The 15,273-nt window shown below is 47.9% G+C and overlaps 1 protein-coding gene across 3 annotated transcripts in view; it reads left to right on the forward strand.

Annotated features, from left to right (window-relative positions):
• GLB1 (galactosidase beta 1) overlaps window positions 1-12,317 on the forward strand; it is a 76,649-nt gene extending 64,332 nt beyond the window's left edge. For all 3 annotated transcript variants that reach the window (XM_028518641.2, XM_036030552.1, XM_036030553.1), the window contains exon 16: window positions 11,740-12,317. In XM_028518641.2, the coding sequence (XP_028374442.1) occupies window positions 11,740-11,994 (255 nt within the window). In that variant the 3' untranslated portion in view covers window positions 11,995-12,317. The remainder of the gene's footprint in view (window positions 1-11,739) is intronic.
• Window positions 12,318-15,273: the final 2,956 nt, after the last annotated feature.

Consider the following 15,273-nt stretch of genomic DNA (forward strand, 5'->3'; position numbering starts at 1 on the left):
AAAAATCCACAGAGAACCAACAGTAAGGGAAGGAAGCTGGGAATCAAATCAATGATTTGGGACATAAGGAAGAAATAAACATTCAACCAGAATGGAAAAAAGAAACAGAATTCAAAAAATGAGGAGAGCATAAGACTCTGGGACATCTCCAAAAGTGCCAGCACCTGAATCATAGGGATGCCAGAAAGAGAACAGAAAAAGCAAGAAATTGAAAACTTACTTAAAAAAAAGGTGAAAGAATACTTCCCTAATTTGGTAAAGGAAATAGACATACAAGTCCGGGAAGCACAGAGAGTCCCAAACAAGTTGGACTCAAAGAGGCCCACACAAAGATGTATCATAAATAAAATGCCTAAAGGTAAAGAGAGCATCTTAAAAGCAGCAAGAGAAAAGCAGAGAGTTACCTACTGAGGAGTTCCCATAAGACTATCAGCTGATTTCTCAAAGGAAACTTTGCAGGCTAGAGGGTCTGGCAAGAAGTATTCAAAGTGTTGAAAAACAAGGACCTTCAACCTAGATTACTCTGTCCAGCAAAGTTATCATTTAGAATGGAAGGGCAGATAAAGTGCTTCCCAGACAAGGTAAAGCTAAAGGAGTTCCTCGTCACCAAGTCATTATCACATGAAATGTTAAAGAGATTTATCTAAGAAATAGAAGAAGTTCAAAACTATGAACATTAAAATGACAACAAACAACTATCAACAACTGAATCTAAAAAATAAAAAAAATTAAACTAAGCAAACAACCGGAACAGGAGCAGAATCGTAGGTATGGAGATCGTTTGGAGGGTTCTCAGCTGGTAGGGGGAAGGGGGAGAGTGGGGGAAAGATGCAGGCAATAAGGAGCATAATTGGTAGGTACAAAATAGACAAGGGGATGTTAAGTATAGTATAGGAAATGGAGAAGCCAAAGAACTTATATGTGCAACCCATGGAGGGGGTGGCGATTGCTAGAGGGAAGCAGGGTACTGGGCAGAGGGGGGCAAAAGGGGAAAAGTTGGGAAATTGTAAAAGTATAATCAATAAAAAATACTTTAACAATGGCCAAAAAGTGGAAAAACCCAAATGTCCTACAACTGATGAGTGAATAGACAGAATGCAGTGTATCTATATAATGGAATATCATTCGGCAATAAAAAGCACTGAAGTCCTCATACATTGTACAACATGGATGAACCTTAAAAACATGTTAAAGGAAAGAAGGCAGTCACAAACCATACATATGGTATGATTCCATTTATATGAAGTGTCCAGAATTGACAAATCTATGGGCACCAAAAGATCAGTGGTTGCCTAGGGCAGGGAAAGGGGAGAAGGGGAGGAAGGGGAATCACTGCTAAAGGGTGCATGGCTTGTTTTTGGAGTGATGAGCATATTCTAGAATTGATTGTGGTGACAGTTACATAGCTCTGTAGTATACTAAAAACCACTGAGTCATACCATTTAAATGAATGAATAGGCCCTGGCTGGCGTAGCTCAGTGGATTGAGCGTGGGCTGCGAACCAAAAGCATCACAGGTTCGATTCCCAGTCAGGGCACATGCCTGGGTTGCAGGCCACGGCCCCCAGCAACCGCACATTGATGTTTTTCTCTCTCTCTCTCCCTCCCTCCCTTCCCTCTCTAAAAATAAATCATTAAAAAATCTTTAAAAAAATTTTTTAAAGTATATAAAAAAGTAAATGAATGAAGTGTATGGATGTGAATTTTATCTCAACAAAGCTTTAAAACGCATGCACCCATGCACACATCCATCCACAGGATTTGCGGATCTCGGTCGCGTAGACCTTGAGATGAGAGGACTTATTTATACGCAGCACACTTAGACCAGAGCATCTGTGCTTTCTTTCATTCGCTGGCCCGCAGCGGTCCTTGGTGGTGAGGACTGCCTCGGACCAGCTCCTGGGCTTCTGAGTGATCAGCACACACAGAACAGACAGACCTCACTGCCCCACAAGGCCCTGAGTTCTGACTTCTGGAGGAATGAGCACTTGGGCAGCTGTGGGGGAGGGGGCAGGATGGACTGAATGACCATTTCTCAGACTCTGTCTCCAGGCAGGCTAACCCTCTGCCATCAGGACAGCCCTACGGGGCTCCTGTCCCCAGCCTCCTGGCTTACACTGTTGACTTGCTATAAAGGAACTCCCGTATTTTGCCATGTATAATGCACATCCACACGTTTGGCCCACGCTTTCAGGGGAAAAAAAATTTTCCATTTTTAATTGAAAAAAAATTTCAATTTTTAATTTATTTATATTTAGATACTTGTTTTTTGTATTATAAAGGAATTTTAGCATTTGCTTTTTAACATATTATGGTACAAGAAATTTTATGTAACAGATAATTACAAAACACAAGAACAGATACAAGGTATTTCAGGTATAACCCACGTATAATGCGCATCCTTATTTTTCTCTCAAAAATTTGGGCAAAGAGTGCACATTATACACGGCAAACATACGGGACTTTGATTTAGTGAATGTAGTCATGGTAAGAGTGATTCGTGAGATAAAAAAAAATCACTTCTGATTACTTTGGCTTTACTTGAGCCAGATGTGGCTTTCTGGTTAAATGCCTGAACTTAGCTGGGATTTCAGTGGGGCGATCAGGCGTGTTTTGCTGTATCCAAGTGACACAGGCCAGCACGTGCCTACACAGGACCCTTGTCTGACTGCAAACTCCCTGAGATAGGCAGTGCCCTATCTGTGTTCCACCGGTACACTGACATCTGGACTGTGTACCTCTCAGGTGGGTGCCGGTAAACCTCGTATTAACATCTCCCCCAGCCTTCCTGCATGCTTTAGCCGCTTGTGGGTGTCGGTGTGTGACAGAGCATGGCCAATGTCTCCTCACCCAGAATGATGCTTTTAAATCAGAATCAAAATAGAATACTGACTAAAAGCAGTTTTATTTTTAAAGGCAAACATTACCTCTTTCGAGATATAAAAAATCATGAACTAAAGAATTCAGAACAAAGGGCTGGCAAAAATCCCTTTTGTCACCGGCCCTCTCCTGAGGCCTGGTCACCAAAAGATCAGAGGGTTGGCGTGTTGGGATGGGGGGCTAGAAATGGACCTTTGTAAAAACTCGAGAACAAGGAGACTTGGGCAGCTTTGGGCCAGTGAACCACCCAGATGCTGGGAGGTGCACCTGAAGAGGGTCACAAGCTCCACACCCCACCCCCACACCTTGCCCTATGCATCTCTCCCCTCTGGCCATTCCTGAGTTGTATCCTTTACAATAAACTCATAAATGTAAGTAAAATATTTTCCTGAGTCCTGCGAGCCACTCTAGCAAATTACTAAACCTAAGGAGGGAGCTTGGGGAACCCCCAATTCATAGCATGTTGTTCAGAAGCACGGGTGGCTAGAGCTTTGCCACTGGTGTCGGAGTGGGAGCCGTCTTGGGGGACGGAGCCCTTTAACTTGCGGGGTCTGACTTCAGCATTAGGTAGATGGTGTCAGAAGTGAGTTGTTGGACTCCCCGTGGGTGTCAAAGAATTGGAGAGCTGTCAAGGTCAAAAAAAAAAAAAACATCTCAGAGAGAGTGCGGTGTGACGTGGCAGCAAATGAAGTTGAAAAGATGGTTTTGTGGTCTCGTGGACCAAGGAGCCTGGACAAGACCTTGAGAACTTTGCAGAACTGGGGAGGCTTTAAGCCTCAGAGTGTGTGAATGGATAGGGCCACCGTGTACAGCAGGTACCCGGGGAAGTGCTTGAGGCCCGACTGTGGAATGTGTAAACGTGGTAGACAAGAACAGTGCTGCTGGGGAAACAGCACATTTATTTTCTTCCTAATTGTTACTGTAGTCATCCTGTAAGAAATCACAAACTTGGGTGGCAGCAGATGGAGAGAAGTACAAGATCTGTACAGAAAAGAAAAGGCAACCCTGGCTGGGTAGCTCAGTTGGTTGGAGTGCCATCCCAGCATGCCAGGATTGAGGGCTCGGTCCCCGGTCGGGGTGCAGTCAGGAGTCGACCAATGAATGCATGGATGGGTTGAGCAATGAATTAATCTCTCTCTCTCTCTCTTTCTCTCTCTCTCTCACACACACATACACACACACAAACACACATCAATAGATAAAAATTTAAAAAAGGAAAAAGCAAGATTTGCTGAAGGATTAGCTGTGGTGGTGGTGGAGAAAACGAGTGAAGGAGGAGACTCCGGAGTCGGAGGGGTGGGGCTGTCAGTGTCCAAGGCGGGGGAAGCTGGGGGGAGCTGGCGAAGGGTCGGGAGCTCTGTTTCCAGCATGTTCAGTCTCAGGCACTTACTCCTCAGTCAAGAGAAGCTATCCATCCATTCTTGGCCATCAGTCCAAGAGGTGGCCATAAAATCTGGAAACATAGCAAAATAATAAACAAAGCTGCATTCAGTACAATGAAATAACATCATCTATGTTTTCAGACCTTCGGCCATTCCTATAGAAAGCCTGTCAGTCTTTAGGAGTCTGTGTACATCCGGCGGTGGGTTTAATGTAGGTTACAGGAAGGTGTTCAGTGCTCGTTGGGGGACTGCCGAGGTGAAGAACCTGTCCCAGGTGTGCCACTATTAGGAACAGGTCACAACCAGTAGAACTAACTCTGAAGCTGTCCCTGCCAAGGCCACCAGCGCCTACGTGATAGTATGTCCCCAGATATTTCTCAGGCCTTGACCTCTCGGCATGTGACATCTGACATGAGTAACCACTCCCTCCCTTGAAATGCTTCTCCTGGCTTTTGTGGCCACACTTCTCTTGGTTTTTCTTCCCCCAATTTGTTCCTTCTTGGGCACCTCTTTCAGTTTCCATGTTTCAGATCTCAGGGCTTGACTCTGGGCCCCCTTCTTACACTTTCAAGGGATATCAGCCCCACAGATGTTCTGGTAACACCCAGCTCCGCACGTTTGAGGACCCGGAGCAAAACGTCCAACCGCCTATCATTGGAGGTCTCCTAAGCACCTTCAGCCTGATACATATAAAACAGAACTGTTCCTCCTCATTACCCCTGCAACTGCTTTTCTCCTGGAGAAGTGGTCCGGGGAGAAAGGTTGCAGCTGGGGCCTTAATGTCACAGTGGGGGTGGAGGGCAGGGGGTCCTACTGGGGACAGTAATAGTAACAGCCATGTCATTGAGAGCTCACTGCATGCCAGTCACTGTGCTGAGTGCTCACACATGTCCTGTCAGTCAAGTCATTCACAGCAGCCCTGAGAGGGGCACAAACACACTGAGGGAGCCCTCATGAGACCTGGCGACTGATTAGTGGAAGAGGAACTGACTGGGTTTTGGCAACGGGTTTGCCACCAGAACACAGGCGTCATGAAAAGCACCACTGGATCACAGCCAGAGAGGGAAAGGAGAGGACTCACAGCACCATCGTGGTCACTGGACACGCAGATTCCGGCAAGCCATCCAGTTTTCATGGTTTAAAACACCCATTTATTCCCCTTATTTTTTTTAAAGATTTTATTTATTTATTTATTTTTCATTTGTTTTTAGAGAGAGGAGAAGGGAGGGAGAAAGAGAGAGACAGAGACATCTTACCTGGCCCACAACCCAGGCATGTGCCCTGACTGGGACTCAAACCCGCGACCTTCAGGGTTCACAGGCTGGTGCTCAACCCACTGAGCCACACCAGCCTGGGCCAGCTGGTCTTTTTGAGTGTTGCCAGAATGGGCGGTTCTTCTGCGGGCCTCCGTGGGCGTGTCCTTCTAGTCAGGGAGGGAGCTCTGCTCCTAGGTGTTAGCTAACTGGCTGTCTGCTGAGGGTATGGAGAAGACTGGGCCATCTCTCTTATCACCCAGCAAGCTAGCTGAGGCTCTCCTCCACGTGGTGACTGGCAGGGTTCAAAGAAAGAATACAGGTGTGTGAAGCTTCTTAAGGTTCAAGTCCTCATTTGCGTGTCACTTATTCCGTGTTCTTTGGCCAACACAAGTCATTACACCATCTCCCTCCAAGGGATGGAGAGACAGATTCTGCCCCCTGATAAGGGGGAGCTGCAAAGAATTGCAGGCATTTTGCAATCTGCCACAGGTCTTAGTACCGTTCGGCCCTACTTTCATTCTGAATTTGAGGTGATTTTTAAACTTTTCTGGACTGATTTACACTTGTTCTTCCCCCCTACCATTTCCATCTAAATTTGTTGTTTCTTGTCGCAAGTCCTGTGAACTTGGAAACTAGATAATCAGGCTGCTTTCTCTACATATGCATCAATTTAGTGACAAAACTTGAATTGTGTGTGAGCAGGAGTAAGCCGGCTCTGAGTGAAGGAGGGCACCTCTAGTCTTTAGTGCATGGACTTCATAACAAATATATGGCTGCCCGGAGGCAGTTTTCGCTCACCAGCTCTTAGCTTTGTTCATATGTGAGGTGCTGTGGTGACTAGTGTTAAGCAAAGTACTCCATTCACAAAATCAAGAAATGGCCCCGGCTGGTGTGGCTCAGTGGGTTGAGTGCCAGCCTGTGACCAATGGGTCGCAGGTTCGATTCCCAGTCGGGGCACGTGTCTGGGTTGCAGGCTGGGTCCCCAGTGGGGGGTACTTGAGAGGCAACCACACATTGATGTTTCTCTCCCTCTCATTCTCCCTCCCTTCCCCTCTCTCTAAAAATAAATAGATAAAATCTTTTTTAAAAATCAAGAAATAATGGAACTTTTTCAAATTGCAAAGAAAAGGAATTTACATTTGGGGTTCGATGAGGGGAAGAAGTGATTCATTTTTTATGCTAATATTTTAGGTTTTCATGGCTTCAGTGCTATACAGAGAAACCATAAAAATGTTTTCACTCTGGTGCTGTGGATCAAAGAGGAAGCAAAGGAGTGGGTTGTGCATCAGCTACAGACCCCTTTGGGCTGGGGGAAGAATTCATTTCCTCCTGGGTACTGCAGTGAGACTTATCTAACATCTTATCTAAGCAAGCCCTTCACTGTTTTACCTTTCTAAAAAAAAATTCTGTTTTTCTTTTCTTTCTCCCAAGTTAGCATCACAATTGCCCAGGAATTGTGTGTGATAAGAGCCCTTTAACCTTGAGAAATGGACCGCTGTCTTTTGATTTGAAGTTCCCCAAGTGTCTCAGTGCCTTCTTTCAGAATATGATCAAATCGACGTTGAGCCCGAATTTCTTGTTTTTAATAAAACTCAGCCAAATTTTTAAGAATTTTAAACTGTGACTTAAACCGGCATTGGAACGTGTGAAAGGACTGACTTTTCTAGAAAACTTAAAACAGACACATCTGTCTGATTAATTAAATAGGTCAAGCATTTCCTGGAACCGAACATTTATACTATTATCACCTTAGTAATAATAGCAAAGAGTGGGAAGAAGCCTGTCAAGTGTCAAGCCATGGTCAGAGAAAGTCAGGCGTCGTCATGAGACTATTAGCTGGGACAGCCCCAGGAAGCCCCAAAAGCCACTGCGTGGCCCCCACGGCGCTCACCCTGTGAATTCAGAGTGTGTCTGTCTACTTTTACATGGCCTTTACCAGCATGTGCTTCCTCGCCCTCCCACCAATAACTTCAGCATGATTTCTTAAGAGAATCAAAAGTCGGAGTGTATATATTCTTTTTTAAATGACCGTGCTAATCAAGGAGGAGTGCAAATATTTCATTCTTCTTCCAGTAAACAGTGTTCTCTAGAACTCTTGCCCTGGCTGGTGTGGCTCAGTGGATTGAGCACCGGCCTGTGAACGGAAAGGTCGCTGGTTTGATCCCCAGTCAGGGCACGTGCTTGGGTTGCAGGCCAGGTCCTTAGTAAGGTGTGTGTGAGAGGCAACCACCCATTGATGTTTCTCTCACACATCGATGTTTCTCTCCCTCTCTTTCCCTCTTCCCCTCTCTCTGAAAATGAATACCGTACTAAAAAAAATAATAAAATAAAACTCTTAAGCAGATCAGAGAAACAAACACAAAGTATTTTTTCAGTAGGGCTTTGTGTCAGCTCATAGGTGAATCTTTTCTCAGGCAGACCAACCAGTATTATCGGATGAGTGCGCTAGGTGTATACTTAATATCACTCTGCTGTGTGCTGAGAGCCTCGCCTCGGACAAGACGGGCAAAGCCTTCCTTTCATAGAGCCCGTGCTGGAAATAGCTGATAAATCAGTAATCAAACAAATGATATGAACCTCAAACAATGACGAAAACTAGGAAAAAATGAAGAGATTAAAGGGGTGGTGAGGGACTTGGAGCGGAAGGCCCAGTACCAAAGACGGTGACCATGGGTTTGAGACCTGAGCCGTCAGGAGGCTTCCTGTCTGGGGACCCATCATGAGGAATAGTTGGCGTGTTAAAGGAATGGGGGCAAGTTCCGCGGGGAGCTGAGTGAGCAAGGGGCCGAGTGGAAGAGGCAGGGCGGAGAGGAGCAAGGCGTGGGTCTGTGGGCCACAGTACAGAGGTGAAAATCACCTGCATCTCACTCAGCTGCCGTGTGGAGCCTGGGGTCCCAGGAGGCCTACAAGGATGCTGTGGGCCTCTCGGGAAGCAGTGGGGACGACTTGCTCCGGAGGGCCGGCTGTGAGGCTGGGGAGAAGCGGAGAGACTGTGGTCTGAAGGTGAAATTACAGGCGCTTCACCCTGCCTCAGCCTTACGGTAGCCACTAGCTACATGTGGCTATTTGCGTTTCAATTGAAAGAGAAAATTCCATTCCTTCTTTGCACCAGCCACATTGCAGGTGCTCACAGCTACTCTGTTGGGCCGCACGGGACATCCCATGGGCACAGAAAGTCCTGTTGAACAGCGATGCCTGTGGGCTGTGTGCCTACAACCTGCTCTTTCCAAATTCGTCATTCCTCTCGCTCTTGGAAGGGCAACCCAACTGCCATAAATTGCATTGACTGCCCCTTGTTTAAAAGCTGCATGTGAAGGGAAATTTTGTCCTGAAGAAGCTCCTAGCTCTGGAGAGCTAACCGAGGCCCAGGAAGACATGACCGTGGATTTGGGGAATGTTGGAGGGAAGGTGAGAGGCATGAGTTCTCGAATGGGGGAGTCATGGGGGTGAGTCAGAGTCCAAGCAGCCAGAGTCCGTATGGCTGCTGCTGGGGGCTCCCAGTGGGCAGAAGGTGATAATGTTGGGGAGGGAAAGAACAACCGGAACAGAATATGCGGTGTCCAGAATTAAGGGAGTGATGAGGAGAAAGATAGTATCAACTTTGATCAATAACTAGAAGCAATGGTTTGGGGTTGTGTCTGTCGGTCACAGTGCAGTCTGGGGAGTGGGGCCACCGGGACTCTTCACCGGGAGTTGGAGTTTGGAAGAACGGACAGAGCATCAGAAGGGGAACACTGACTGATCCACCTGCACTGGGCAAGTCGGCACCTCCGGGGACTCCCAGGAGCAAGTCCGGCCACCCAAGTGGCACGTGAGGGAGCTCACGGGGAAGGCTGTGGGACTGGTGCCCTGGGAAGCTGCTGCACTGTTGGTCAGCAGAACAGCCTTCATGAAGATGAGCTGGGCATGGAGCAGAGGAGACCAAGGTCCTGCCAGTGCTGGGCGCAGCCGTGACAACCCTCAAGCTCAAGGGCTGCTGCTTGCCTGCTGCTTCCCAAGCTCGAGGTCCTCTTTCGGCCAACTCTGGCCCAGAACCGTCGGGTGGAGGGGATTTAGGGAAATGGTTGCCAGTCTTCCAGGGGAGTATGACTCAACTCAAGAGCTGTGAGGGAGAAGGAACCAAACCTCAATGTTCTTCACCTCACTCTTGGTTCAAGAGTTGGTTTGGCCCTTGCCGGGAACACAGTGTGTGGCGTCCATGGCGCACAAGCCATTCCTCGTGGGCGGCTCACAGAACCCTCCTCCCCACCCCCCCCTCCACTGCTAGTCTACCTCTGAACGCATCTCCCCCCTTGACCACAAAAGTGATGTTGCTGTTCGTTAATCCTGTGAAAACAAGGCGCCGGCAGATGTCAAACTGATAAAAACCTGGTAAAGCTGTCATTGTACCTCCTTTCAGGATGGATCAAGATAACGTGTCCCGTGGTTCGAAAAAACAAGAGTAAAGTGGTTCTGGGTACTGTGAAACTGTCATCCTTTTTCTAAATGACTGAATCCAAACGATAGGCGGTTTTTAATCAGCGGCCAGCTTTTGTGGGTACGGGAAGGCCCAGGTTGTTTCATCGCATCGTGTGAGGAGAGCCACAGCTCACCGAGCACTTCCCCGGGGCTGGCCCTTAGCTAGCATGCTCTGCGTCCTCCTGTCCTCTGTGTCCCCGGTTGCTGGCGTGAGCTGGGACCTGCCCAACGTCAGACAGCCAGGAAGTGGTGGGACTCAGCTTTGAACCCAGCTAGGAAATGCAGAGGGAGCTGGAATAAAGGGGATCCCTGGAAGCTGAAAACAATACCCCAAGCTGAGCAACTAAGCAGCTGTAAGGTAAGGGACCACAGCTGTGACAAGGAGCATGCTAGGTATCAGGGCTCAGCAGGTGACAGTCGGGCCTCCTCTAGGGTTTCCCCCTCCCCCATTACAGATGCTCCTCGACTTACATTGGGGTTACACCCCAATAAACCCATCATGAGTTGAAAATCTTGTACGTTGAAAATGCATTTAGAATACCTGCCCTACCGAACAGCGTGGCTTAGCCTAGCCTCTTACATGTGCTCAGAACACTCACATTAGCCTACAGCTGGGCAAAATCATCTAACACAAAGCCTATTTTAGGATAACATCTTATGCAATTTATGACATGCATTGCTTTAGCACAATTCATAAAGTCGAAAAATCGTAAGTTGAACCACCCTAAGTGGGGCACCGTGTGTATTTGGACCACTGTGGGGAGGAATTTCTTTATTTCTCCCTCCCTCCCTCCCTCCTTTCTCCCTTTATTCCTTCCTTCTTTCTTCTCCTACATATTCTTCCCTTCTCTCTCTCCTGTGCGTGATCGCCCCTCCTTTGCTCTCTTTCTTTGTGATAGAATGTTCCATCTCTCCAGCCAGCAGCTGCGTCCCACCCTCTGAGCGGATGCTAGCACCTGCGGAGAGGCCGCGTGGACACACCCAACCGTCGGTGCTCTCCTTCAGGAGGTTCTCCTCTGCTCTCAGCTTTGTAGCGGAAGCGGCTTCTCCTGTTCACAGAAATTGCCTTTGCAGCCCGTAGGGTCCCCTCTGCTTCTTGAAGCAAGCGCACTGCTCTCACCCTGATGCTGGTGCGAAAACCAGTAATACAGACACCCAAGTGGGCGGCCCCTGTCTCTCCCCCTACCACCCCCACATCCTTCTGGAGGGGTTGTTTGGGCACAGCCTCTGAGGCCTGTGTGTTCTCAGGCTGCAGGCCCTGTGCTCACCTTGTGCACAGCGACAACAGTGTGGTCAGGACCCGCCTCTAGGAGCAGGGCACAAAGAAGGAAAGCTCACCTCCTTGAGGAGGCCATTTGTCATTGTCTCTGCACTGAAGCGTCAGGGAGAGGCTGGTCTGTGGAGACAGGCAGTCCTCCAGGACCCAGGATGAACTTCAGACACTTGGCAAAGCTGCCACAGTGCTGTCCAGCACTGACGTGTGACCGCCAAAGCCAGGCAGAGGGACCAAACACGCATTTTCCTGAAGTGGGACTGGGCATTTGAGGCAACTTGTTGTTTCTCCCACCCAGCCCCTGCCCGACGTGGCCAGTCATCCCCGCAGAATGCTGGACCCCGGGCTGGCCTCGGCTGTGGCAGAGCGTGCCTGCGCGGGGGCATTTCCTGCCTCTGCGGCTGCTGGCGTGTCTGGGCATCAAGGCGCTCCTGTTCCTCAGGATCCCTGCAGCTGGGGTTGATGGTTTCTCTCTTTCTGTCTCTCTCCAGGGTCAGGTGTGGATTAATGGCTTCAACCTCGGTCGCTACTGGCCAGCACGGGGGCCCCAGATGACCTTGTTTGTGCCACAGCACATCCTGGTGACATCAGGCCCAAACACCATTGTAGTGCTGGAACTGGAACGCGCACCCTGCGGTGACAGCCCCCTAGAACCGTGCGCTGTGGAGTTCGTGGACAAGCCGGTTTTCAGTGCAGCTGTGACCTACAACCCTCTCTTTCAAGACCTGCCTGACCCAGACTCCTGACAGGAACATGGTGCAAACCTGTGATTCTTTGCAGCGCCAGCCTGTCACACACCTCCCATGTCCCCTTGCACTGGCAACATTCACTGGAGACTTTGGTCGGAAAAGAGATTTAGCTTGTGCATTTTCACCTGAGGCCTCCCTGCCACTTCGCAGTGACTGACCCCGCCCCACCGAGGAGCCCTGTGAGGGGTGGGGGCGGTAGCACAGGAGCACCCGGGTGCATCTGCAGAGTTGGAACGGAAGCTTTCGAGGTGTTTTCTGATTTTTATTCTGGAAGAATCATGTTGTCTTTTTTAAAAATAAATTTTGCATTCATAAGGTTACTGTTTTTGACGTTGAGCAGGTATTAAGTTATGGTTCTGATTTAGATCATAACTAGACTTGAGTGGGCTGGAGAAGCCACTTCACTCACTCGAGGTTCAAAGGCATGGAAAATCATCTTGGTTTGATCTAGTGGACTGCCACTTTTCTGATCCCTATTTGAAGTTTGAACCCATTTTGTATGTTCCGATGTAGCAACTGCATCTCTCCACATGCTTAACACAGGCCTTCACACATGTCAGTAATCACACATACACATGAGTGCATATGCTACGTCCGTGCAAGGTGTTGTATGATACTCGTGCCTTGCCCAGGGCGGGAGCTCTCTGTCATTGCACACTGTGCTATACCCCACCCAGTTCTCTGCATATTATATATTTAGTACACTCGTCCCTCACAAGGATTGCCATCTTCCCCGATTTACCAGGACACACAGCTGTAAGTGGTAGAGACAGGGTTCGAACCCAGGTCGTCTGGCTCTAGCATCCAGACACACATTTCGGACGTAATATATCAACATGGGCTTACGTTCCCATAGGAAAGGATTGGAACAACATCAACAAAAACATTCACGTGACCCTATCTGGGTGCTGTTTGAGAGATTGCTCACTTTTTCTTTTTTGCTTACCTGTGTTTTAAACCTGTTACAGAGAAGATATACTTTTTTTTTTAAGGAGGGAGAAAGGAAAGATTTTTATGCTAACCTACACCGTGTTTCCATGGTAGTATATTTTCCCCCTCTCACAGACATTAGGAGTGAAGATCGGGGAGTTGACAGGGAGTTCTCAGACCAGCTGCGCTGGCTGCAGGAGTTGAAGCACACCGAGACTGGAACTTGACGTAGGACTATTTTCCATAGCACATTTTTCTCAACGTCCTGCATCATGTGATGTTCAGGTGTCCCACAGGCTGAAGAGGGCCTGCATGGACCCAGGCCTCATTTCATTACTCTCCCTTCCACTGCTAAGTTATCAAAAATGTGTAAAGTGATGCTCAACAGCTGTGCACAGTGGTAAGCTTTGGAAAGAAACGTGAGATGATTCCTTTTAAAACATTCTGTGCGTAGGTACTGCACCTCGCCTAAGAGGCCAGCGCAGCATCTCCAGAGGATGCAGGCAGTGAAGCAGGACCACCTGGTTGAGGGTGCATGTCCATTTTCCTGTCTGACCCTCAGAGCCACACTGTGAGGCCAGCAGCAGAGAGCCCATTCTACAGATGAAACCATTTCAAGCTTCAGCGAGAGGTGGAGTTGGGTTCTAATCTGGTCTGTGCCCACCCAAAGCCAGAGTGTGGTGGTGTCAGAGAGAGGCAATCTTTTGGATTCTCCCCCTTTCTACAGCACATGCCCGCCCTTTTCCAGGGTGTCGTGTTCTGGAAAACAGGATGTTAATACATAAATAGTACCACCCCAGACTCTGCTCCCAACCCATCAACTCTCTAGGCTTCCTCTGAGGGGCGTATGTTCACCTTCTACAGGTTCATTCTCAAAACGTGATGTGCCTTTTACCCCTCCTGATTTCTGAACTCTGTGTATGGATGCTGCCTTTGGAAATAGTAAAGGCAGTACAACCACTATGGAAAACAGTATGAAACTTCCTCAGAAAACTAAAAATGGATCTGCCTTTTGACCCAGCAATTCCACTGCTGGGATTATATCCTAAGAACCCTGAAACATCAATCCAAAAGAACCTATGCATCCCCAATGTTCATAGCAGCACAATTTACAATAGTCAAACGCTGGAAGCAACCTAGGTGCCCATCAGTAAATGAATGGATCAAAAAACTGTGGTACATTTACACAATGGAATTCTATGCAGCAGAAAGAAAGAAGGAGCTCCTACCCTTTGCAACATCATGGATGGAGCTGGAAAGCATTATGCTAAGCGAAATAAGCCAGGCAGTGAAAGACAAATACCATATGATCTCACCTTTAACAGGAACCTAAACAACAAAACAAATAAGCAAAATATAACCAAAGACACTGAAATAGAGAACAGGCTGACAGTGACCAGAGGGGAGAAGGAGGGAATCTCAGGAGAATTTCAGGGGAGAATGGGAAGGGTTTACAGGAACAAATATAAAGGACACATGGACAAAAACTAGGGAGGATGGAAATGGGAGGGAGGTGGGGAGGGATGGGCGAGTGGGCTGGGTTGGGGGTAAAGGAGAGAAAACCACTTGAACAATGATTTAAAAATAAGAAAGAAAATAGGAAAGGCAGTACCTCCATTGACTGCTGTGCAAATCTTTTATATTAACTTTGTCTCCAAGCTGACTTTAATATTCCAGGACTTTCTCAGCAGGCTTGTGCTAACCCAGCCACCACACTGAGGATCTGGGAACATTGCCGTATTCTCAGTCATCCTTGCGGTGAATATCGCAGCCTTTTCCTTTGTACCGTTGGTTATATGCATCCCAGGCTGCAGAACATTGTGTTTTAAAACAGCTTTAGAGAAGCATAATTTGCATACCATAACACTCACCCATATTAAGGTACGCCCATGTTGCTGAGTTATACTGCATGTATACAGTGGTGCGGCCATCTCCACAGTCCAGTTTTAAAACATGCCCCTCCCCCTGGGAAGCAGTAGGTAGTCTTCTGTGTCTGACTTCATTCACTTAGCATAGTATGTTTGAGGATTATCTGTGTTGTAGCATGTTCAAAAATGTGTTCCTTTTTAAATTTTTTTAAAAATATGTTTATTGATTTGAGAGAGGGGGGAAGGGCAGGGGAGAGAGAGAAAACAAAACATCAATTGGTTGTCTCCCACATATGACCCAACTGGGGATTGAACCTGCAACCCAGGCATGTGCCCTGACCTGGAATCGAACCCCCAACCTTTTGGTGTATGGGATGACACTCCAACCAACTGAGCCACACTGGCCAAGACAAAGAACGTGTTCCTTTTATTGCTGAGGAGTATGCCATTGTGTGGACATGCTATGTTTTGTCCACCC

Source organism: Phyllostomus discolor, chromosome 7, assembly GCF_004126475.2.
Source record: "Phyllostomus discolor isolate MPI-MPIP mPhyDis1 chromosome 7, mPhyDis1.pri.v3, whole genome shotgun sequence".
NCBI lineage: Eukaryota > Metazoa > Chordata > Mammalia > Chiroptera > Phyllostomidae > Phyllostomus > Phyllostomus discolor.